The sequence below is a fragment of the Desmodus rotundus genome, chromosome 1, assembly GCF_022682495.2.
Source record: "Desmodus rotundus isolate HL8 chromosome 1, HLdesRot8A.1, whole genome shotgun sequence".
Lineage (NCBI taxonomy): Eukaryota > Metazoa > Chordata > Mammalia > Chiroptera > Phyllostomidae > Desmodus > Desmodus rotundus.
The window spans coordinates 173,252,920-173,278,352 of record NC_071387.1 but is presented as its reverse complement, the minus strand read 5'-3'; the positions used below and the strand labels follow the sequence as shown (position 1 = coordinate 173,278,352).

Sequence of the window (25,433 nt, the reverse complement as noted above, 5' to 3'; positions counted from 1 at the left end):
GGAAAATGATACAACCAGCCTTATGGGTACAAAATAGAAGGCAAGTGGGTCCCATGTACATTAGCCTTAAATTTTGTAACGATCAGCAAGAGTAGTGGTCTCTCATGTCACGCACGGGAGCTGGAGGTTAGGATCCAGTGCTTACGGAGAGATCTGGGATAGAAGGGAAGATCCATCCTAGCAGTACAAGCAGGCTCAGCTACTATATCTTTGTTTGCAAATCTGTCACCAGGCTCGTAGTTACTCCAGCTACTTTTAAATAGCTGTGTAGGCAGTTCCAAACCCAGATCCATTAATCTAAATTTCTTATTCCCTCTTGTATCTTCCAACTACTTAGCAAATAGCTGTCTTTAAAAAAGTACATTTTGAGCCACAGATAGGCTTTACTCCAATCACTGTGTGAATTCATTTAAGCCCTATCTTTACAGACCTTGAAACCACCATTGTAAGTCATTCATTTGAATTTGATTGCAGCAGTTACTAAAGGGAAGGAGAGAGACAATTATGGCAACACGAAAATACCTGATTTTGGTATTTTCTTCTACGCAGTTTTCTGTATCAACAATCTTTAAATAAAACCAAGCATAAATTTAACATAACATTCTCTTAAACCAAACAAGCCAAGAAAACCAAACTAGACCAAAAAATCCCAATGTGATCAAAATACAACATTTTTTTTCCAAACTAAACAAAAAGAATATTGTAAAATATTAAGGGATAAAAGATGAGGAGAGGACTATCTCCTAATGCCAGGCACACTGCTGATTAATTTAAAAACCCATATGAATTTCTTGGGTCCTTTGTAAGTACTGACATTTATGCGTACTGCAACATAAATGGGTCTTTGGATATTTGCTACTACCATGTACAATTCCAACGTTTCTTCAGGAAGTTCAAACACAGCATAAAACCTTCACCAGCTTCCTGAAGAACTGCGTACACACGCAGGGCGAGTCAGTAAGGACTCAGGACCCTCGCTGTGCACTGACTGATGGAGAGCTCCCCGTTCCCAGCCCCAGTGATGGCATATTCTAAGGAGGCGTGGTTCCGGGCTGGCAGAGTATGATAAGACAAGAATACTTGTTCCTGTCCAGGTCGAGTCCTGCTCTCACATGCTCTAATTTTCACAAAGAACTGAAATTGTGATCTAGACTTTTGTTTGTTTTAAATAAAAGATATTAAAATTTTTTAATCTTTAAATGAAAGATACTATTAAATGCTTCGGAAAATATGCAATATAATAGAAGCAAATATATATACATACAGGGGCAGAACAGAAAACAGAACTTACACAAAAATAAGTTTTGAGCCTTGTTTTTTTGGTGACATTTCCCTCCCTTCCTTTTCATGACTGTATTTCATAACAGCAGAACAACTATTTACGTAAGTATGCTAAGAATTCTTTGCTTTCCCTGGCTCTATTTTTTGTCATTAAAACAAAACAAACAAGCAAACAAACCTTTACCATATTCAAGATAATTTTTACAAGAGTTCTCTACGTCCAAGGACCAAAGGAAGGATTCAAAGAACCCCCAGGACTACCTAAAAGATAGGGGATGAGAACTGACACTCAACGAGGCAGTGTTTCACCCTCACCCCTTCAGAGATCTGAGCAATATCAAAGAGTTATCAATGGAACTAAGAATACAACCTTCACATTCTCTTCCTCCAAGTACTCAGGAACCAATCTATTGTTTATTTGGGTAGGGGTGGGTCACTGGGCTTGCATTAGGTGAGCATGAAAGAAAGCATCCCTCTTATAAAACTTTATTATTGGAATCTGCATGATATACTGAAATGAGCACTGTTCTGGGTCAGAGTCAGAAGAGTTGGAAACAAGTTCTGAGCCTTTAATTGCCTATGCACGGGCATATCCTTTTAAGAAGGAAAAAAAAGTTAGATAGAGTCTGTCATTCTCAACGTGAGGTTAGAGGAAAGCTGATTCTAATAAGCAAAGTTTACCAACTACTTATCCTGGAGTTTATATGTTAATCCCTTGTCCTTCTTCCCAGGGTGGGTTTGTCCCAGGTCTTCTGATTGAAAAATCACTCTAGCATAAACCACTCCGCTACTCAGGATGGGAGTGTACTCTATTCTTCAAGACTGACGTGATAAGGAAAATATAAAGGTAAGACCAGATAGATGGATGATCTTTAATGTTGGAAAGCTGCATGTTATAATGAAAACTAGCAGTCAAGAACCTAGATCTTGGTACTGACTTGGAGAGGTTACCTGTCTTCCTTTTCTTTTTTTATAAAACTAGGTGTTTAAACTATGTGTTCTCTAAGATCCTTCCTAATACTAAAATTTTGTGCATTAATTTTTTAAAGACCAGGGCAGTACAGACGGATGGGATAGAAGCTGCCCTTGTGGACGGACAGGCTTAGGCTTTCTCTCCTAGAAACTTCATTCTGCTCCGTGCGGTTTAGCTGCTCACTTTACAGCCTGGGATCTCCCTTTACCAGCACCTTAGGCACTCCCTTCTTACCACTTGTATTTCCTTGTATAAGGAAAGGTAGTTATACCTTGTATAAGTCCAAGGTAGTCCAGGACTTCCTTTCTGGGTCTACTCCCTGACTTCCATAGGAAACCTCTGGAATGAGGGTATGTGAGAGGTAAATTTTTCAAAACTTGGATAATTTGGTTGGGTGTATCATTCTATCTTGGATATGAATTTCCTTCAAAAATTTGAAAGTACTATTCACATCTACTAGCTTACAAGTATAGCTTTAGAGAATACAAAGCTATTCCGGCTCCTGACTTTACCTACGACCTGTCTTAACCTTGGCTCTGGAAAGTTTAAACTATGTTCTCCTTGTTTCCTATGGTATGAAGTTTCATAATTTTGTGTCTTTGTGGGGGTCTATTTTTAATTCTGGGCTTGGCACTTACTGCATCTTTTCATCTGGAAACTAATATCCTTTAGTTCTTGGAAATATTTTGTTTTCTTTTTTTGTGACTCATTTCAATGAATTATTTCCTAGACTGATCCTTCAATTGTCTTATTTTATTCTCGTTTTGCTAAGATTTCTTCATTTTTATCACTTTTATGTCTGCTTCTTTTTAATTTCTAAAAGTTGTTTTGTTTTTGTTCTTTTTATAGTACCTTATTCATGTTCCATGGATGCTGTACCTTATCCTTCCATAAAACTGGATACTAATTACTTCTCTTAGGTTTTCCTATCCCTTCACCGACTATATTCTTCGAGTTGATTTTTTTGGTCTGTTGGATTTGGTATTCGTATTTCAGGCTAGAGTCTTTCCTCAGAAATTCAGTGCTCCTTGATTGTCGAAAAAGATGACTGGAAGCTTTCAGCAAGCAAAGGCTGGAAATCTGGACTTCACTGGTAACCTGGCTAGGCCACGTTCTTGAAGAACCTTGATGTCAATATCTTTATTACCTTCTTCTTAGATGAGTCAGAGTCTCTAGAGGTGAATTTCCAATCTTATGCCTAGGCGATACATGTCCGGGAACCAAACAGTTGAAGACTGCTGAAAGATGCTCACCATTCTGTACGTGCCCCTAACCTACTGCTCTCACCTTGTTTGGTATGCTCCTATTTAAGAAGCCTTTTCCTGCCTGTCTGGAAAACTGATCAATAGTAGTCAGCTCAGGTGATGGGGGGAAGAAGCCACCTGGCTTCAGAGTAGGAGGAAGGAACTGAGCATCTAACTACCTCAGATTTTTTAACCAGTCCCTCTGTTTTTAGTCTTTCATAATTCCTCAGTTACAAAGGTATCGAAGGATACCCATTATCAAGTCTTCAGGGGGTTTCAAAGTGCCTGTCAGGTAACTGCTCAGATTTCTCCACTGTTATAGGATGTGTCTTTCTCAAGAGTGCAGTCTGTTATCACTAAAACACCTGCTTTCCGGCGAAACTTCGTTACTATTGCTTCCTATCCCATTTTCATTGCCCTTGTCAGTTTATGTCTTTAAAAAAAATCTACTATCATTTCAGGGATGTTTCAGCAGGGAGCAAAAGTGAGGGTGTGTATTCAAGCACCTGTCTTCACCCTGCGGCTGCACACGCAGGCAGGGGGCCTGTGTTTGACCTCTCTGCCCTCTCACTCATCCCAGTGTCCTGGCATCTGGCCTTTGCACTTGCTTTCACCAGATATAATATGAAAAGCTTAAAAATTTCTAAAGTGTTTATTGTTATCTGATGACCCAAATGAGTTTAAACTTCTTGTATTTCTCTCATCCCAGGCTTAAACCCATATTCAAATAAAATGTATTTTGCTTTTGTGTGACACCTACCATGTGGTATTTTGTAGTTTACAAAGTATTTTCACAGACAATAAAACCCCACTGCAAAGATAGGCCATTTTATACACAAGATGGGAAAGAAATGGTTAAACAGGTCTGTAATCTCTCTTCTCTTTGAGGGGCTTAGGGAGGGATAGGAAGAGGTCCCCAGGAAAGAAATTTCTTTATGCAAGTGCTAATTACAGATCTCCTGGAAACAAATATATGGTATCTGCTAGCTAGAGAACCCTTTCTAGGAGGGAAGAGGGGAGTGAAATTTATTTTCTCACAGTTCTGAAAGCTGGAAGTCCATGATCAAGCTGCTGGCAAGAGAATCCTCATTTACAGACTGCTTACAGCAGAATGTCCCTGGTTTGCCTAAGATTGTTGATGGGTAACAATCCTGGAATCAACAGATTTGCGGGGCATGGCTCCCTGGAAAATGTAACTATCCAGAAAAAATTGAGATGTTTCATGATTAAAGTGACTTTGTTTTGTGTAAGCACTATGGAACTTCTTATGTAAGTTCTGGCTAGAGTGGGCTCTGAAGTAGAAAGAAAACACCTGGGGAGCTGCACTGGCCATCCCAGAACTCTGCTGCTTTGCCTATGCCTCACGGTCATTTACAGATTTATATTCTTAGTAAAGCTGGACACTGGCTGAGACCTCTGACCTGAATCAGTGCGATTTAACAACCCAGGCTTCTGTGTTTTTCCACAAGGGAACTGAGGTTTCGAGTGGCAAAGTGACTTGCTGAAAGTCACATGCTAAAAAATGGCCAAACAGGGCTAGAAACCAAGTGTTAAATCAGACTTTTGCCCCGTGGGACATATCGTAGCGTGATGGAACAACAACAACAAAACCTGGGTTCGGGCATAAAAACAGACTTGCCTCTGGTCCTGTAACTGACCCGCTGTTTGATTTGGGGCAAATTACTTACAATGTTCAAAGCCTATTTCCTTACCTAGGCAGGAGTTCTTACATAAAACAGAAAAGATATCTTAATGATAAACACAATAGAAAAACAGATGAGCATGACATAATAGAGCAGAACATTTAGACACATTTTGAGAGGATGAAGAGGAAAAAAGCACTGCTTACTTTTTTCTTGTAATGCCTGCAATTTATTCAGTTCCTCATTCTCTTCATCACTCTCCTCACTGCTTGTACTGCTGACATCCAAAACTATGTCCCTTTTGGGGTCTACCCGGAGAAAATTGCGGCACTCAAAAGTCAGGTGACCAGCTAAGTAAAACCAAAAAACATGAACGACAAAATGGTAGATACATTATATATATATTTTTATTGTCTCATGGCAAGCAACACCATGTTATATTATTATTTTCTAAAACATAAACTCAATTTTGCTTACCTCTCACTCGGCAACTTGTTTCTGCCACTTAATATTAGTTTTGTGATTTATCTATGTTAATGGTCGATGAGATGATCTCATTTTACCCGATGCGTAATGTTTTCTTGTATAAAAATATTTGTTTACCCTTTCCACCGCTGACAGAGTGTTAGGCGGCTGGCAGCCCCTTGCTGCCGTGAGTAACGCGGAAGCGCGCGGCAGTTCCCGGCTTTGTGCACGTACAGCACAGCGCCTCTGACGCCGCAGCTTTCTTTCTTTTTTGGTTTTTTTTTACTATGGCTCAATGATGATGGTAAAAAATTACAATGCAACCAAATACATTCACATACACACTCATATACAAATATACACTACGACACAACAATCCAAACAGAAGTTACATGAAGCATTACTATATTTAATATTCAGAAAAACCAATGCTGACGGTAACCACATAAGTGATTTCACAACCCACAGATGGTAGATGATTCACCACATGTCTGTGTGAAGGTTCATTTCTAGTTCTCCCTTGAGGATGAAGTCCTTTGGAAAAGTTCTAGATTCACTCAAGAGCATCTCCTAGCAGACTCCCAACATTGGACAGGATGCAGGGGATAGTTTTTCATCCCCTGCACGCTGTCATGTCGTGGAAACAGAAGTTCAAACCCCCTGGGTTTGGCAGGTACCCTCAAGACCTACCTCTTACAGTTGCTGCCCCGAGTATTCTTTACTTTCTTCCTAGCATGCTAATATCCCTAGAACGTGTACTGCACACTTGGCCAAGTTTCTCAGTGGTTTACGGGAGGGTGCAATCTGCCGTACCGCTGGAAACGAGTTTCTTCCGTTGTGCATTTCTTCCAAATGAATCATTCGGAAGTGCTCTTTTTAGATTCCAAACATAGGAAGTTTTCAGACTATGCTTTTGTTGATTTCTAAATTTATTACAGTGTTGTCAGAAAATGGGGTTGGTATGATATAAGTTCGTTGGTATTTGCTGATGTTTATTTTGTGGTCCACCATGTAGTACATTTAGGAAGAGATTCCATATGTATTTTAAAAGAATATATATCACTATTTGTTGAATAGGGTTCTATGTTTATTTTGTTCTTTAAATCTTCTCCATTTTACTTTTTTGTCTAATAACTTCTGACAGTGAAATTTTAAGTACCTCTATCATAGATTTGTCCATTTCTCCTTGGTATAGTTTTTGCTATACATATTTTGAGATTATAAGTAAGCACATTCAAGATCATTAATTTATCTTCTTGATTGATTGTTCTTGAATCTCTCTTTATCTTTAGTACTGCTCTTGCCTCAAAAGTCTGATATTAAAATTGTTCTATTAGTGGTTTTTTGTTATTATTAGTTGAATCATATGAAGTTACAATTTTTATGAAACAGCTGAATATCAACAACATTCAGCCTAATATCTACCTGTTCTTTCCTCCCATCCCTTTATATGAGAATTTCTATGTAGTTTTTAGTTTTTGGTGTAGTTTTATTAATCATGACATGTAGCTGGACTTAAGTTTCTTAATTAATATAATACCAGGCCAATTTTTAATATTAATTTCCTAGCTTGGAAAAGTAGTCTCTGCCTCACTGGGTGGTACCCTCATAAATGGGATTAATGCCTTATAACAGAGACTTCCCCCACGTGAGGATAAGACAAAAAGTCTGTGACCTGGAAGAGGGCCCTCACCGGACCATGCAGGCACCCATCTCGGACCTTCGGGCCCCCGTTCTGTGAGCAAGATTGGTCCGTTGTTTAGAACTGCCCAGCCGCTGGTGTTTGTTAGAGCAGCGCCCATGGACTAAGACAGGTGCTTGCTTCTCCCTTGAAAACAAAGACATCACAGCCTCTCCACTTTTTTTTGTTTCTCACCTCTGGGGCCTGAATCTACATACCGTATTTTTCGGACTGTAAGATGCATGAGCCCATAAGACACACCTAGGTTTTAGAGGAGGAAAATAGGAAAAAAAAACCACGCTCCACCGCCACACCCCCTCCCCCCAGCAAGCCAGGTACGCTACATTAGGACTATGAGACGCACCCCCATTTTCCTCCCAAATTTGGGGGGAGAGTGCGCCTTATAGCCTGAAAAATGCGGTAGTTTGTTTCACGACCCACAAGTTCACTTATATTAATCTTGCTAAGGTCAGCAAACATCCTACCTGGCAAACCCAGTGAACATTTCTCAGTTCTTTTCTTACAAATCTTATCTGTCACACCTGACAATGCCCCTCAATTTAAAAACAAAAACAAAAAACTTTACTTCTTCGGCTTCTGTGATGCTGCGCCCACTCCTGCTCATCCTGGCATTTACTTTCTTGTCACTTTTCCTCAGCCCATGCCTGTGCGTTTTACTCCATATGTTGGTATTGGATTCCACCAAGAGTCGGTTATTGGTTGTTCCAAAATGTGCTTATATAACATCATGTAGGCCAAAAAATGTAAGTGTGGGGAAAAAATGAGTGGTTATCTCTATGAAATCAAGCTGTACTTTTGGAAAGACTTGAAGTAAATGAATTGTTTTAAAAAGCAGTTTTCAAAATAGACACTGGCAAGAAGATTGTAAAAGATGGGGGGGGGGAATCTAGGACAATGAGAAAACATTGCTATTTCTCAGAGGAGAGGCCATTGATGTTTTGGGGCAGACAATTCTTCCTTGTCCAGGAACGTCCTACACACTGTAAAACGTTTATGATCCCTGGGCCCTACATGATAAATGTCATACTGCTCCCCACCCCTATGGACAACTTTAAAAAACCATCCAGAGATTTCTAGATGGTAGTATCGCCCTAGTGGAGAACTAATGATAGAACAACTTTGCATTCAAATTTCTTTGTAAGTATCTTAACTGCTTCCCTGTCTTTGAAGAAGCAAGCTATAAAAGTGGAAAATGCATTTCAGATATGATTTTCACTCAAAAGACTACATGTAACACCTATTAGCAGACCCATAAGCAAAGAAAAGGTCATGACTATGTATCAGTAGATTCGAATTTTAAGTTAAATGAATTGTTAAGGGTATTTAAGCATGTTTTTATTTCCTGTTTCTGTGATGAAATGCTCAACTAGAGTCTATTGTACTGAACTTTTAAACATATTTTCTGAGAACTATCATAATTTGAGACGTGTTCCATGGAGAAAGGCTCAGTGTCCTTGTAGCTTTTCAATATTCAGAAGTTGCCAACTTCAAAAAAAAACCCAAAAACCCACCTTATTACAGAAATAACCATTCTTCTAATTTTGCTGAGGAAACTCTGCCATGAAAAACTGAGATCCATGTTATTTACTAACACATTCACCCTTAACTTGAAGCTTTCTGAAACAATATAACTATTGAAAGATACTGACAAAATACGGAGTACTAACAACAATCCAGGCTCATCTGCATGGTCTCCAAACACCTTACAAAACAGCAAATATTATTACAGCTGTTATCAAAGTCTTAGGAATTGTCACATTTAACTAGAGAAATATTTGTGTACAGTACATAATTACAAGTTTGGGGTATATTATTGCACAGGTTAAAGTTTCCTTTCCATTCCATTAATCATAATGGAGATTAATAATCATTAAAATCAAATTTTGTCAGCAAGCAGAAGTTCTGGGTCCAATTTCAATAAATTCAATAAATAGGGAAATGCTTCATAACTAGTTTTCTTTGCTTTTCCCTCTCACCTAGCATCTGGAAGGGGGAGAAGTAAAAGAAGAGGTATACAAGCACTTGCGGGGGCACACACTTTCTCCCGACTCTGAGTCTGTTACTCCCTGTGTGCTTCACGGCATCTTGGCTGACTCACCAGCTCTATAGCCACCTGCCACTTAGTCTGTAGCAGGAAATAAAAGTGAATATTTAGGGCTGACAGATGAAGTTCTAAATCACTTCAAACATGAGATAAATAACAGGGCAAAAGGACTTTCTGTGCCCAGGGCCCTGGAATCTGGGTGCTAAATGACAGTGCCCAATGAGGAAATGATTCACGTACACAATGCTAGTTTTTAATGTACTTACGGTAGCCACATTTTTTACAGCCTGCTCGAACACTATCCTTGTTGCACCCTAAAATACAATTGGATAACATTTTAGGAGACATATAAAGTAAAAACACAAAAATTTCATCATTTGAAAAACCTAAGAAAACCACTTAGAGAATTTATTTCTTAAAAAAAATCATCTCGATACAGCTTAGTAACAGCACTCAATTATTATGGTTACTAGGAATCATTGAAAAAGCCAATTTACTCGAATTACTTCCTTTGACAAATACTTTAAGAAAATATTTTTCTCTAATTCAACAAATGCAGTGTTATAGTCAAGAGCTTACATATTTCCCTGAGTCTGTAACACTGAGGAAGAAATGTCAGGGTACTTCAGTCTGAACCTCAAATGTAAAATAAATAATTTACTAGATATATAGGAACATTCAGGTTAATGTACGCTTTTCTGCTTTCCCTTAGAAGAAATGACTTTCTCTTAAGAAACTGATGAAATTCCAGGAAAATACTTAAATTGCTGGGTGTTGTAAAAAAACATCTCAATTCAGCACTCAAATGAGCACTCGTAAGAGAAAATTAGTCATATATTCATTCTGAGCAACGCTCAGACATCTATACAGTATCTCTAATTACTGGAATATGCATGTAACATAGAAGATATAAATAATAGATGAAATTAGTTAAAACTGAATTGTACTGTGATAAAATTTACCCTCTTACCCATTTTTAAGGGCACAATTCAGTGGCATTAAATACATTCATAATGTTGTACAACCATCACTACCACCTACTTCCAAACTTCTTCCGCATCCCAAACAGAAACTGAACCCGTTAAACAATAGCTGACCACTCCCCCTTACCCCCAGCCCCTGGTAATCTCTATTCTACCTTCTGTCTGAATGTGCCCATTCTAGGTATCTCACATATGGAATCATACAGTATTTGTTCTTTGTGTCTGGCTTATTTTACTGAGCATAATGTTGTCAATGTTCACCCGTATTATAGCACAAATCAGAATGTCATTCCTTTTCTACGGAGGGATAATATTCCATTGCATGCATATGCAGTTGAAGCTACCTTAAACTTCCAATAAGGACTTCTACCAATCAGAGGGTCAGTGCGGTGTTACTCTATTTTCCTAATGAAGGCCATCTTACTCTTAAACCCTTCAAATAGAGATAGTATCTCAATGTAACAATAAAGTGCATGTAGGACAAATATAAAAGTGCTTATTTTAAAAGAAAAATCATTTTTCCAAACATTTTAATGTTATGAAGTCAAAGTATTAGTCATTTTCCCCCATACCCAATTTTGCTTTAAAATGTACATTATTGAGTTTTTCTAGTAAAAATAGTCAGTTCTGCTATAATGCTTGTTTTAAAAATATAGATTTTTTTCAACACAACTGATGTAAGAGAGTGAGATGAACATAATGTAACTTTCCATCCATGAAAAACGCAGGTAAATGCAGAAAACTGCATCAGTCGCTCTGAGCCTCGTAGGAACACACAGCATACACAGACCAACACAACTCAAACCATTTCTAGCGACTCCAGCTCACCATGAGTGGTGTGAGTGGTGTCCACACACATCTGGTGGGACAACTTCCCCTCTGGTTCCATACATCACCGTCCTGCTATTATTTCAGAACAACCCATGTCTTTTAAACTTCAAACTTCATGTCTTTTAAAAGGTATAGTGCCCCATTTATTGCAGTATTTATGTATCTTTTAACCAATCAACATGTGCAAAATTATACTACTATTTTCATCAGGTTCCTATTATTTTTTAATGTACCACTGATGAAGTTTTTGAGGGTTGTGCCCAATCTTTTTTTTTCTCATAAACATTGTGGTTTTGATTGCATAGAACAGGAAAATTGTATGCTGCACTGTAGCAGACTGAGGAATAAAATTGGATTAATAATACAATCTGAGGCTCTTTCAATATGAAATAATTGCATGTTGGAAAAAAAGCTCAGAGAATCCAGGTCAATGTTAAGTCTGTCTCCATAGAAACTGCAGACGCTAAATAATACTGAATTTAAAAAAAAAACTGTACTAAATGCACCATTACGACTCCTACAACAAACTAAAAATGTAATGGGCAGATCCAAAACGATCTTATCTAAGCATGTATTAGAAATTACATCATTTATGACTAAAGACACTGATAAAACTCCTCATTCAAGTATCATATTTTTCAAATAAAAATATGAAACTTGGTCAGAGCAGGTCATCTTTAATAAAGTTATAAACTGTACAAGAAGGGGAAATATAACAAGAACTCGAAATAAAGGAACTCCATATCAGCTATTTCCTTACCAGTCTGGTTAAATTAGGATTTCAAGCTTCATTAGGCTGTAATTTTCATGACTGCCTGGCCAAAGAAATGCCTCTCCCTGGAACTCGGAACCTGATGCAACTGCACAACGAAGTGGGGACAGTGCGTTCAGTCCGCTCTCAGGATCCCGTTCCAGCGGCAGGGATGCAGCGGGCAGAGGCAGCCCTCACCAGGTCTGACCTGTGCAGGAGCTTGGCTATGAGTTTCCTTAGTCTTATCTGTCTTCCGAGCCATATTTTCCAGCCTTTGCATAGATTCTGTGAGCTCCCTGAGAGCTCTCCTTTTCTGCTAAAATTAACCAGTCGGATTTTGTTGTTTGGAATAAGAACTCTGCCAACACAATTGCACAGACTCGAAATCTGTGGTCAGAATGAGTAACAAGGTTATATTGTGAGGCCCCTCCTCTGATAGAAATTAACCATTTCCTCATCTTAGGTCCCCGTGTTGCTCTTTGTTCTACTCCTCTTTAAAGTTTGCTAAGACTGCCTGGGCCGGAGTGGCTCAGTTGGTTGGAGCACATCCTGTATACCAAGAGGTCGTGGGTTTGATTCCCAGTCAGGGTACTTGCCTAGGTTGCACGGTCCCTGGCTGGGGCCTGTAACAGGCAACTGATTAATGTTTCTCTCCCACATTGATGTGTCCCTCTTTCTCTTCTTCCCCCTCCCTCTAAAATCAATAAGCACAAGAATGTGCGAGGATATTTAAGCTTGAAGTTTGCTAGGGCTATTTAGAGTAATAGAGCCTGCCCCTCTTCCTTTACAATCATGACCTATAATCCAAAAAGGCTTTGGATAAAATCCTATTTGACTACATTAAAAAAACAGAATGACAAAGACTACCAAAAGCAAACTGAAAAGACACACAAAAACTTTGGAAAAAATATTTGCAACTCATAGCACCAACAAAGGGCAATTACCCTACAAATCATTAAGAAAAAGACCAAGGACCAATATAAAAAAAAAGGCAAAGAAACTGAGCAGAAATTTCAAAGAAAAAGAAACAAACAGTTTCTAAACATGTGAAGAGATGCTCAGCCCTCCCAGTCCCCCAGGAGAATCTGTTGGAGGGACCCATGGGTCCCAGAATGTACACAAACCCACCCACCCTGGAATCAGCACCAGAAGGGCCCAGTAGCTTGTGGGAAATGGGGGAGGTGACTGAAAGTGGGGCGAGAGCCAAGCAAGTGGCATTATTCCCTCTCTGACCCCACCCCTACGTATATCACCATAACACAGTGAAGTGGGTTGCCCCCCCCCACCCAGAGAACACCTAAGCCTCCGCCCTTTACAACATAACAGGTCGCTGAGACAAAGAAACACAGCCCAAATGAAAGAACAGATCAAAACTCCAGAAAAAGAACTAAGCAACGACCAACCTATCAGATGAAGAGTTCAAAACACTGGCAATCAGGATGCTCACAGAAATTATTGAGTATGGATGCAAAATAAAGGAAGAAGTGAAGACTATACAAAGTGGAATAAAGAAAAATATACAGGGAACCAGCAGTGAAGGGAAGGAAACCAGGACTCAAATGATTTGGAACAGAAGGAAGAAATATTCAATCAGAACAGAATGAAGAAACAAGAATTCAAAAAAAATGAGGAGAGGCTTAGGAACCTCTGGGACAACTTTAAACATTCTAACATCCGAATCATAGGGGTGCCAGAGGGAGAACAGGAAGAGCAAGACTTAGAAAACTTATTTGAAAAAACAGTGAAGAACTTCCCCAATCTGGTAAAGGAAATAGACATTCAAACCCATGAAGCTCAGAGAGTCCCAAAGAAGTTGGATCCAAGTAGGAGCACACACCAAGACATCATAATTACATTGCCCAAGATTAAAGATACGAACAGAATCTTAAAAGCAACAAGAAAAAAGGAGTTACCCATGAGTGCCGATAAGACTATCAGCTGACTTCTCAAAAGAAAGCTTACAGGCAAGAAGGGGCTAGAAAGAAGTATTCAAAGTCATGAAAGGCAAGGACCTACATCCAAAATTGCTCTATCCAGCAAAACTATCATTTAGAATGGGAGGGCAGGTAAAGTGCTTTCCAGATATAGTCAAGTTAAAGGAGTTCATCATCACCAAGACCTTATTATATGAAATGTTAAAGGGACTTATCTAAGAAAAAGAAGATCAAAACTATGAATAGTAAAATGACAACAAAACTCACAACTATCAACAACTGAACCTTAAAAAAGAACAAAAACAAGAAAAAAACTAAGCAAACAACTAGAACAGGAATAGAATCACAGAAATAGAGATCACATGGAGGGTTATCAGTGGGGAGGGGGAGAGGAGAGAGTGGAAGGAAAAGGTACAGGGAATAAGAAGCATAATTGGTAGGTACAAAATAGACCAGGGGAGGTTAAAAATAGTACAGGAAATGGAGAAGCCAAAGAACTCTATGTATGACCCATGGACATGAACTAAGGTGGGGGGATGCTGGAGGGAATGGGGGTGCAGGGCAGAAAGAGATAAAGGGGAAAAAATGGGACAACTGTAATAGCATAATCAATAAAATATACTTTAAAAATATATAAACAAAAAATAATAGTAAGTAAAGCATACATTAAAATCTATACTGGGAGTCCATTTTCACTTATCAGAATAAGAAAGATTGAAAAGGTTATATTTATATATATATTTATTTAAAAGTTATATATATATATTTCCACCTGTCACCCAAATCAAGATATTGAATGTCACCCCAGAAATTTCCCATGTGTCTCTGTCTTTTGATTTCTATTATCCTTCTTTCTTATATTCCTTTTCTTCTAGGGCCTGTCATGCCTCAGAGAGGCCAGTGGCACTGCAGACACTGTCTAGTTTCATAGCTGATGACTGGGGGCTACAGAAGTTACATATTCCGCACTGTTGAAGTATTTTCTTAAGTTTGAACCTCAAGGCAAGAAATAGTTGTTGCAGACCTCGTAACAACTCTATACTGTGCTAAGCACTGAGTTGTATACAAAATTCTCTGGCATGGTCCAGCATCCAGAGAAACTGATCTGTTCTACCCCTGTAACTTACTGGGAGGTAATGGACCAGCCCCATTACCTATGCCCTTCCCTATGGCTCAAGTTGTTTAACTGAATTGTCAATTCAGAGTAAGCCCTGTATACATTTAATGAATGCAAGGAATATAAACCTCTGAAATTTGTTCCTAAAACCATCAGTTAATAAAGTTCTATTGAAAGTCTATAATGTAACTTCTCTGAAATATTTTCAGGTGCAATCACTGCCTTTTGTCAAAGAATGCTTGCATGACAGCAACTCTTCAGAGTACTGGGATTTGGCTTGAGTGAGGTTTCTTGGTTTGGTTTTTGAGAAGGTCATTTATTCACATGCTTAAAATTTTAAAGTTACCAAAGGTGCATAGTGGCATGTCTCTTACCCTTTCTTCCCCAAGACCCAGTTCTTTCTTCAGGTAACCAATATACATCCTTATAGAGATTTTTTTACATACCTCTCTCTTTAAATAAAATCTATATATAATTCATATTATATATATAATTTTTATATACAACATACTATAAGCACTCTTCTACATGTTGCTTTCATGTTTATATATGTGTATATGCATATGTATACTTCTTTAAGCTATACATTTGTGATTTGTGCATATTAACATGTAAATTATAGCTTAGTAAAGTAGTTATCATAAAAGATAAAAAAAAGTTAACAGTTGGGCAAAGAAGGAAGAGAGAACATGAAGGTTAGAGAAGACCAAACTCTAGGGACATGGTTAGACGAATGAGAAAACGTGAGAGAAAGGGCTGGAGGGTCCCCACAGTTGCCTCCGGTTGTTCAGCGGCCCCCAAAGGTAAGGCAAGCCGTCATGCTGACCTAACTTTACGTTCCTGAATTTTCGTATCACCTAATGTTTCCAAGCTAGCAATGTAGTTATTGGAAAGTTTAACAGTGATACGTGTAACTGAATGATATATTTCTCTCTTACGACTTTAGACTTGGGGAAGGCTGTCAAATTGTTTTCTCTTTTTTTATTTTAATTTTATATTTATTGATGAGAGACAGAGACAGAGAGAAAGAGAGAGAGGGAAAAGAGAAACGTCGATCTGTCGACCCACTTATTTACGCACTCATCCGTTGATTCTTGTGCGTGTCCTGATTGGGAGCCGGACAGACAACCTTGGTGTGACGGGACGAGCCCCTAACCAACTCCGCTACCCAGCCAGGGCCAAGGTTTTCTTTATATTAAAATATTTTCTATAATCATTTAAATTTAAAAGTAAACAGCTTAAATAACTAAGTTTTATTTCTATTAAGTAGTTAGCAATTACAATCACCTCTGTCCTTTCTATTTTTAATCTGATTAAATTAGATTCCTTTCCTGTTTGTAACACGTTAAGTTTTATACTTGGTTACCCCATGTTAGTTTTAGTTATCATAATTTGAGGACCCTTAAAGGTGGCTTCAATTTCTTCTGCTTTTAAAATTCAAACTGTGGTCATATTTTATAGCATATAGGTGCTAATATCTATAAAATATATTTTAAAAGAGACATGGAGATGTTTAATTTATTATCTAATGAAACAGAATCAAGACTTCAGTCTAGTTCAGACTGTTTGAGTACTAGTTTCCACTCAGCAGCAATTCCAGTGATCAACCCTCTTAAGTATTATTTACCTATTCTGGGTATAACTCTCAAATGATGTTAGAGAAACAATAAAGATGGGTAAAGTAAAGTTCCTGTATTAAAGGAAACTACAATATACTAGGTCATCTAGGACAATGCACCTGCAGCTGTGATACAGGCTAGAACATGCCAGCATAAAAGACACATAGCTCTATTAATAAGCAGGAAGAACTGGCAGGCAAGGCTTTCTGCTGAGGGATCAGGAAAACTTCTCACAGGTAAGTCTGCACAGGAGAGGGACAGTAAGAACAAAAGTAAGTGAGTAGAAAAGCACCTGAGAGGTTCTGGGAATGCTTGGCCATATCTTTAGACTGCAGAATGCATGAGCGGAGAGGTGGGAGGAAAGGGTGGCAGGAGTGACTTGGCCATGCTCCGGAGCATGCACTTCCTTCTTGCAGAGATGGGGAGCTTTGACATTCAAGAATTTAGAAGGGAAAAAAGGCACGATCATCAACTCCTTCATTATAGAGACAAGGAAACTGAGCCTCAGAAAGGTTAAGTCATGTGAAGAGAAACGCTAAATTCACAGATGAATCAATCCTCCCAGGAACGACAAGATCAAATACGTGATTTAGAAAAATTATTTCAGCTGCTATGTGCAGCATAAACTAGAGAGAGAAGAAATTATGTGTAGTACGGCTTAAGAGGGGAAAGAAACTGGATGCAGTATAATTCAGAATTCTTTATTAGTAAGATGCTATTGTAATGTGCTTAAGGACTTGATTCATTTCTGATATGCCAGACGAACTGTTAATCTGGCTACAGAAAACCCTACCTTGGTCATACAGATTTCCCGGAAGGAAGAAAAAACAGAGCTCCTGTACCAAGTACATCAGTAACCCAGACTGCCACTTCCGCCAGGTCAGCTCTTCACGGGAAACAGAGACTTAAAATGAATGTCAGAACTAATTTAAACTGTGAGCAGGAAAAGCGGTTTGTAAAAGAAGGTAAACTTCACTGGCACCTGTGTTTAAATGTAATTTCTTTAATAACGACTAAGAGTCTATGGCTTCCCTTACTAAGGGAGTGCACACTTCATTGTTACCTACATAATAGTGTAAGCTTATACACAGTGCTGTGGAAAAACAGCTGAAGTAGGTGACCATAAAATAGATGAGGCCAGTTTTCATTTGTGCAAAGCAGCCTTGTTACTTCATAGTAATACCCTGTAATAATCTCTAGCACGACCACCCAAGAAATGCCATGCTGAATCCATATGAGCACTACACCTAAAAATAAAAGAGCATAACAATACTGTCCTTTTTGATGATTATCTCAAAGTGTTTCTGATGGAACCCTATTTTCCTTCAAATCACTATCTGGATTGATCAAAAAATTATCTTACCATTTTCTGTATCTATATTTGCTAATGGTACTTTCATTATACTTTTACAGTGCTGTCATGCCTATTATTCCTTTTTTTTTTTTCTGATTTAAACAGTTCAATTATGTCTTACTATCTAGCTTAATGGCACAATTTAAGATTATTATACTTTAACACATTATTTTGAATTGGTCTAAGTTTTTATAACACGGGTCTCAGTTTAAGGGAACTTCAAGGACTTCTTAAAAAATCACTGCTGTCCTTTTGCCTAAGCAGCACATTTTCATTACTAGACAAGTTTCATGAGGGCACAGACTGGGACACCGTGTCCCCCAGAGTGCCTATCCCGTGGGGGTGCTCAAAATGTTTGCTTGAAGTGAGAAGGACAGTGGCAGCAGGTCAACTTTGGATGCACAGATCACCTGGGCTGACTTGACCTGTCCGGATGCCCAGACAGGCAATCTACCCTGCGCACTGGTTTTTCTGACGGCCCTTCATGTGTTGATATTCTCCAGGCTTCAGCGACACATGCCTTCCCTTCACACACTTCACCTGAGCGAAGATATCCACTTTGCAGAGACTTAGTGCTTATTACATGTATGGACGACATCAAATTGTCATCTTGAACTCTGGCTTCTCCCCTAACCACAAACTGTATCTCTCACTGTCTATTAGGTCCTGCCATTCCTATGTCTGACTACACCTCAACAAAAGCCCCAGACCAAAGTCGTCATCGCTCTCAAACCCGTCCTTCTCAGGGCTTGCCTGTGTCAGTAACTAGCCCCGCCCAGACATTTCTTCTCCCATCCCCTATGTTGACTCAGTCACTCATTCTCCTAACTCTACCACCAAAATTACATCCCCAATCTATCTGTTTCTCTCCCTTCCTACTGAGAACATACCTGAGGCATTATCAGAACATAACCAGAATTACTTTTAACTGGTGTGTTTGCTCCAAACCAGCTCCCCTCCAAGCTATGCAGCCAGAAGGATCTTTCCAAAATGGGAATCTGTTTAAATACCCTCAGGTGGCTTTCTATTGTTCTTAGGAAAATATTCCAATTCTATTATGGCTTACGAAGTCCTTGAAGAGCTGGAAACTACCTTGTAAATTATACTGTAACATGGGAAAACGTATAAAGCACACAGGGTCCAGAGGAGCCAGACTGACCTGTCGCTTACTAGCTGTCTCATAATAGACCAGTTACTTGATTTCTTGCCCCTCAGTATCCTCATATAAAGTGGAAGTACTAATACCTAGCTCAGTGTGGGTGTGAATGTCTGACACAGTGTCTGTCACATCTGACACACAGTAAATGCTTCCCAAGTAGTAGCTGCTGTTATCTCTCCAGTTAATTTCTCACTTCTCTCCCATTTACATTCTGAGTTCCATCCACACTAAAGTCTTTCATTTCCTCCTCTCACGCATTTCCACTTGCAATTTACAAGCTCGGTCCCTCTGGCTGCAACCTCCTCTCCCACCTGTCCATCCCTCCTGTGACTATTCAGGTCTCATCCTAAATTCCACATCCTCTGGAAAGGCCTTCTGTCCCCTCCTGTCTCCTGTTAGCTGCCTTTATTTTTTGCTCCTTTTGTAGGTTTTGTATTTTCCCTGCCATACACTAGTCTGAGTTTCTTGTGCTTTATCACTCCTCACTGCTATTTACTAAATTCTGTTTGAAGAACAACCGTTTTGCTCACCATTGTATTCTCAATGCCTGGCAAAGCGCCTAGCACACAGCAGGCACTTAAAAAACATTATGTGTATGAGCGAGTGTATCTTTCCTCTCTCACAATCCCCCCTGTGCTCCTCCCCAAAGTACAGTTGGTAGAAAAGCACAACTTTCCACAACAGTTTTCTGTAAAATAAGGTTCAGAAAAAGCTGCCACAGAACAATCTTGGTCAAATTGTACTGGGAAGGGTAGGTTAAACCAAAGTTAGAACTTCTGAACCACAGCGCTTCTCAGTCTTTTCTATGCTAAAGTGCACTGGGAATCTCCAAGTCCGTGTGTGCGTGTGTATGTAGGGGGTACATTTCTCAAACTATCTCCTGCAAGCAGTGTTCTGTAAAAAAAACACCGTGGCGAAACTGGTTTAAGGAGATGCCCTTCCCTACTAGAACTTCCTACGAAGTTGGTAGTTGTGGACAGGATCTCTGAAGCACCGCAGGGTGCACCGTTTTTCGGTCGGTACCCACTGGGCAAAGATCTGAGGGCTGTTAGTCACCACAGACATAAATTGATAAATCTTTTACAGACGCAGAAACTGAAGCCCATTGGGCAAAGCGACCGGTGCACAGCCACACAGCAACTACATACAACAGGAAGAGAGAAGCAGAACCCCAGATACCCACTGACTTCAACTACAGACAATGCCTCTGGCTAGTTGGGTACGCCAAGTGTTCCCACCTCAAATTTTATTTTAAAGCTGTATCAAAGTCAAGTCAGTTTTTCTCGGGCACCGGCCAGCGAGGCCTAGTTACTGCCTCCCGATCCTACACTTGCCCTGTGATCCACCCAGTGCAGTTGGAGTCTGGCTGGGGCGAGGGAGATAGTTTGCTTCTTTCCATCAGAGCTCATTTTTGGAGTGTAAGCTTCTTCACGTAAACCAAAGGAACCTGTCAATTTTAACGCCTCTCCCTAAGTGCCGTGGGCGCTACTCCCTACCCCAGCGAACCCAAGCCTACCTCACCCGCTTCCTTCCTCGCTCAAACCCAGCGGCCCTGCTGTTTGGTCTTCACCTGGGACTGCCATGGCGCTGATAAAAAGGATCGCAGGAGCCCTAAGCTTTCGAGTGCACGCTCACTTCCCGCCGGCTGTGAGGGCGACGTACGGCGAGGGTGGTCTTTCCTCCAACCGCGCCGCGGCAGCTCGGGGATAGTCCGGAAGGCCCTCTAAAACTCTAGCCAGAGGGGAACCAAGTGGCCGATGATTCAGTTTCCGGGGGACTCATATTGCAGAACACACGTGGTCCGAACCATTACTGACAGTTACGGGGGATGAATGAGAACTGCATACAATGTAGTGAAGTAAACAACACCAAGACTTAGGAATAGTTCTTATTAAAGCTTTAATACAAATTAAATTTATCTGTATAAGAGCTTAATAATTTTTCTCTCTCCCTGGAGGCCATTAGAATCCCCCTTCTCAGGGTTAGCGGTGTTCAGGTCCGGGAGCAAGATGGCGGCGTCCGTGAGGGCTAGTTTTGGGAAAAGATAGTGGTTGGTGTCGTTTTCTTTCGGTATATTGTCAGACTGGAGCTTTTCGCGACCACCCGACTCAAGGAAGGGTGATAGGAGGATAACTATAGTGATCAGCCATCTGTTTTCGTCCCCAATAAGGAGGAGCATCCTGAGCACTGACCAGCATGAGCAACATCTACATTCAGGAGCCTCCGACAAACGGGAAGGTGAGATCCCATCTAGGATACCTGGGTTCCCAAAGGTGATACCTCCCCGATTAAGGGAGTTCTGGGGTGTTAGGGTTGGGAGAGATCACCGGATGTCTTGTCCTTTTCCCTGCCTCTGATCAGGATTGCATCGAAAACCATCTATTGGCACTTTTCAGCATATGTATACTTTGAAAAAGTCCCCAAGTGGAGATTTCTCCATCTACGAGCTATGTGGCACTATTTCTTGCTTCAACCTAAGTCATGCAGGCATTTTCTAGGTTCTTAGGTAAAAACCCAAGTACATTTAAAAATTTTACTTGTTTTTTTTGTTTGCATTTCATTCTTTCTCCATTCATTTTATAACCTTTGAACTCCTGCTAGGCCCCTGGTACTATACTAGGTGCTGGAATACAAACGTGGATGGATAAGGTCTAGTTGTTGCCCTAGAAGAACTTATGGTTTAGTTTGGAGGCAAAACAGGTAAAGAAAAGCCTTATGATATGTCTGGCAGGCTTCTTATGGAGAGAGGAGCATACTGCTTAGGGTAGAACTGAGAAGTGAGCAACTGGGAAAGTTGGGAAAAGCTTCATGGAGGAGATGTCTTTTGAGCTGGTCTTAAAACATGAGATGATTGTCAGAGCAAGGGGGGCATGGGAAATGTTTACATACTGGAATGAGAGAATGATTTCCTAATTGATTTGATAGTCAAGGTATGCCAATTCTCTTCCAAGGTGTTTATATGCAGTACGAAGCAGAGGAGTCAGTAATGGACTATCATCTGAATTGATCTGAGACCTAGAGTGTAACACCAGTGAAACATGATGAACCAGCATAATGTAGAAAATGGTGGGACTGAAACATTACAGTTATATTAGGGTAAACTAAATTTACACTAAATTTTCCTGCGTATATCACAAGGTATTTATGCAATATTTTGCTGATTGACATTTGGTAATATAATGAGGGCAATTTGAAAAGAATAACAGAAATGTTGTGATTGGTAACCCCAGCAAAAATTTAGTAGGTATTTTGAGCAAAGCAGTTCTTTCAATTCTATGTTTTTTGAACTTTTCTCCACTCTTCACCACTACCCCACGTCATTGTGAAAACCCAGAATACCTGCTCTTTTTATTTCCAGATGTTTTTTGAGGGTGATATCACCCCCAGTTAATAAATCCTGGTAGAGAGTGAATACATTGCCTATCCTGCTAGGCAAGGTGTTGACATTTGCTGTTCCTTTCTCTAATATACTCTTGTCCTGCTCAAATGTCACCTTAACAGACACCTTAGACGTATTCTTACATGTCTACTCTCTGTATAATAGCACACCTCATTCATGTCCTGCATCCCAGCATTCCCTGGTCCCCTTAATCTCTTCAGTTTTTTTCTATAGTACTTATTGTTTATTGTTTACTCAATCCTTCCTCTCCCCCTCTCCTCCCATGGCATGCAAGCACTGTGAGGACAGAGACAAGAATCTAGAATGGTGTGTGATACGTGGTAGGAGAAGTTCAAGTATGTACTGAATGAATGGATGAATTAATACTGTATTTTTCTTCTGAAAATATTAAGCATCAGTGAGTTTGAGATTATACTGCTGCTGGTCAAGGACAAACTTAGTTGCTTCACTCTGGAGGAAGGCTTTACATGGTCATAAAGATGAAAGCCTTTAACAAAGGTACATGTGCATCTAGCACGTGCCAGGCTCTGTGCTTGGTTTTAGAAATGCCATGGAAAGAAAAGCCAGCATTGTCCCTGTTACAGTGGAGTTATTCAAGTGATATATATATTGATCAAATAATCATGCAAATAAGTGTATGTAAATTGTGATAGATACTGTCCTTCTTCTGAATAGAATTGGGCTGAGGGAGAGCAGCAGGTATGGCTCAAGTCTTACTTCAAAAACAGTTTGGGACTTTTTCCAGCATAAGGCTGATTGAAGGCATTAAAGCCTCAGAGTTCTATACCATAGAGAGAATGGCAAAAATGTTGGCCTGGAAAGAATTCAAAGCAGATGTAATAACAAGTTTGCTCCATAAATGTTTGTTTAGTGCTTATACTGTCTAATGTTACGTTAAGTACTGAAAGGATATACATCTCCCATGTGGAATGATTTGGTTTTTGACCAAGTTGTTCATGGGAAAAATGTCTCAGTTGTTGAACAAAAAACTTTGGTTCTCAACTACACAGCCCTTTCATGCTGACACCTGTATGGGCAGTCGCATGTCTCTCAGGCGACAAACAAAGGAGATTCCGTTTTCACACAAATCGCTTCTCAACAGCCTTCCAGGACAAATTAAGTTGGAGAACTGAGGTTCCACTGTAGAGATATTCGGAATAAACAGGCCAAAATTCTTCTGTTCAAAGAGTATAATTCCACCTTGGGAAGTAATTGACACATAATAATGCTGGCTGACCCCTGGCAATTTTCCATAAATGTGTTTGGCTCTTGTGCTGTAACTTGGGCCTCTGAGGATGCACAAAAAACTACTTGATAGAAATTTCCTTATCCACTGAAGATTAAATTTCCAGATATTATGATCATTTAATCTAAATTATATATTAACATATACTTATTCTTAAGAAACATTTTACAGTCATACCGTGGTACTCATTGGCTTCAGAACTCATCAAACCTTGTACTTGTTGCATTTTGACAAGAAAAAAATGTTTCAGCACTCGGCGCTTGCTCGGAACTTGTTGCACTTGCTAGAATTTGTATGAGTCACTACGCCACTGTGCAAGAGAAAGTGCTTCATTGTTGGGTACTTGTTAGTTTGGGCGCTCGTCTGGAGTTCCCAGTACCGGGGTACCACTGTACTTTCAAAGTATTGTTCTATTTGGGAGCTTTCTTTAAAGGAGCCGCTGATGTCTGACAGAATAGTGACAGCCAATAGGAATGTATGGCCAAAGGAGGAGGGAACCATGTGGCTTCTTTTTTAATTCAGTGGCTTATCAGTGAGGATTAAGAGACCCTGGTAAGAAGGTGGTCCAACCATATTTGCATTCTTTTTACAAGATGTAAGTGGCCTGTGTCCAAAAAAAATTGTATGAAAATAATAATGGCAACGGTAACAGCTACCATTTTTTAAGCATCTACTACTTGTCAGGTGCTGTTCTAAGGACTTTATGTGTAATAACTCATTTTGTCATCACAACAAACCTATGAGGTTATTCTTATTCCCACTTTTAGACAAGAAAATTTAGTCGCGGAAATAGACATCATGCCCAAGGTACCTTACCCTTTGTAAGCGGAAGGGTCGGTGTTGGAATTTGGGGAACCTGACTGGAGAGGGGGTGGGGATGATGTGCACTAGTTTGTTTTTAGAGCCGTGGTTTCTAAACCAGTGAGTGCGCACTTCAGGGGTGTGCAAAACCATCCATGTGATGCAAGGAGAAAATCTATATGCTTCTGTTTGTATTTATTTTCTCCTTCATTTGTTTAAATGCACTATTTTATATGTAAAAAGGAACATACAAGTTCAGTTACTCAGTCACATTTTACATATCATGATGTCATTTTTCCTGATGCCTTGCTAGATGGGTCTACATTCCATGGCATCTAGATGAACTGACCCAGCACTCACAAGTTTCAGGTTGAACATAAGCGACCCATAAGAAGTGGGTAGAGCTGATGCCTCAGCGTGGGGAGTCTTTCAGAAATTATAAATTATAATGAAAATCACTTGGAATAGTGGTTTCTATTTATTATTGTTAATGGTAAACTTAGCCTTGTGCTTTGACATATTTAGAATATAAAGAATATAAAGCCACTGTGATTTTCAAGACATTTAAAAATTAAGTGTGTAGGACTGGAAGATGGTCCTTTACAATTTGAAAGCAACATTAGGCTAAGTGAAAGAAACCAGGCACCAAAGCCACACATAATATGATTCCATTTGTATGTAATGTTCAATAGGCCAATCCATGGAGACGGGAAGTCAGTTAGTGGTTACTGTGGGGTAGGAGTAGGAGGAAATGGGGAGTGACTGCTGATGGGCACAGGGCTTCTTTTGGGGGTGATGCAATGTTCTGGAAATAGTCAACAGTGGTGGTTGCAGAACTGTGATGTGGACTAAATTGAATTATACTAAAAACCGCTTTAAACGGGTG

General features: G+C 39.7%; 2 protein-coding genes across 3 annotated transcripts in view; one reads left to right on the top strand and one right to left on the bottom strand.

The window, feature by feature from the left end:
- SREK1IP1 (SREK1 interacting protein 1) overlaps positions 1 to 20,845 on the bottom strand; it is a 30,987-nt gene extending 10,142 nt beyond the window's left edge. Inside the window, exons 1-3 of one of the 2 annotated variants that reach the window (XM_024578463.4) lie at positions 20,671 to 20,845; positions 9,619 to 9,666; positions 5,348 to 5,491 (exon numbers count right to left, since the gene is read on the bottom strand). In XM_024578463.4, coding sequence (XP_024434231.1) covers positions 5,348 to 5,491; positions 9,619 to 9,666; positions 20,671 to 20,683 — 205 coding nt within the window. In that variant the 5' untranslated portion in view covers positions 20,684 to 20,845. The remainder of the gene's footprint in view (positions 1 to 5,347; positions 5,492 to 9,618; positions 9,667 to 20,670) is intronic. The other variant, XM_045186286.3, reaches the window with a different exon arrangement.
- Positions 20,846 to 21,071: 226 nt separating this feature from the next.
- CWC27 (CWC27 spliceosome associated cyclophilin) overlaps positions 21,072 to 25,433 on the top strand; it is a 175,874-nt gene continuing 171,512 nt past the window's right edge. The window contains exon 1 of the mRNA XM_024578420.3: positions 21,072 to 21,338. Within this exon, the coding sequence (XP_024434188.1) occupies positions 21,297 to 21,338 (42 nt within the window). The 5' untranslated portion in view covers positions 21,072 to 21,296. The remainder of the gene's footprint in view (positions 21,339 to 25,433) is intronic.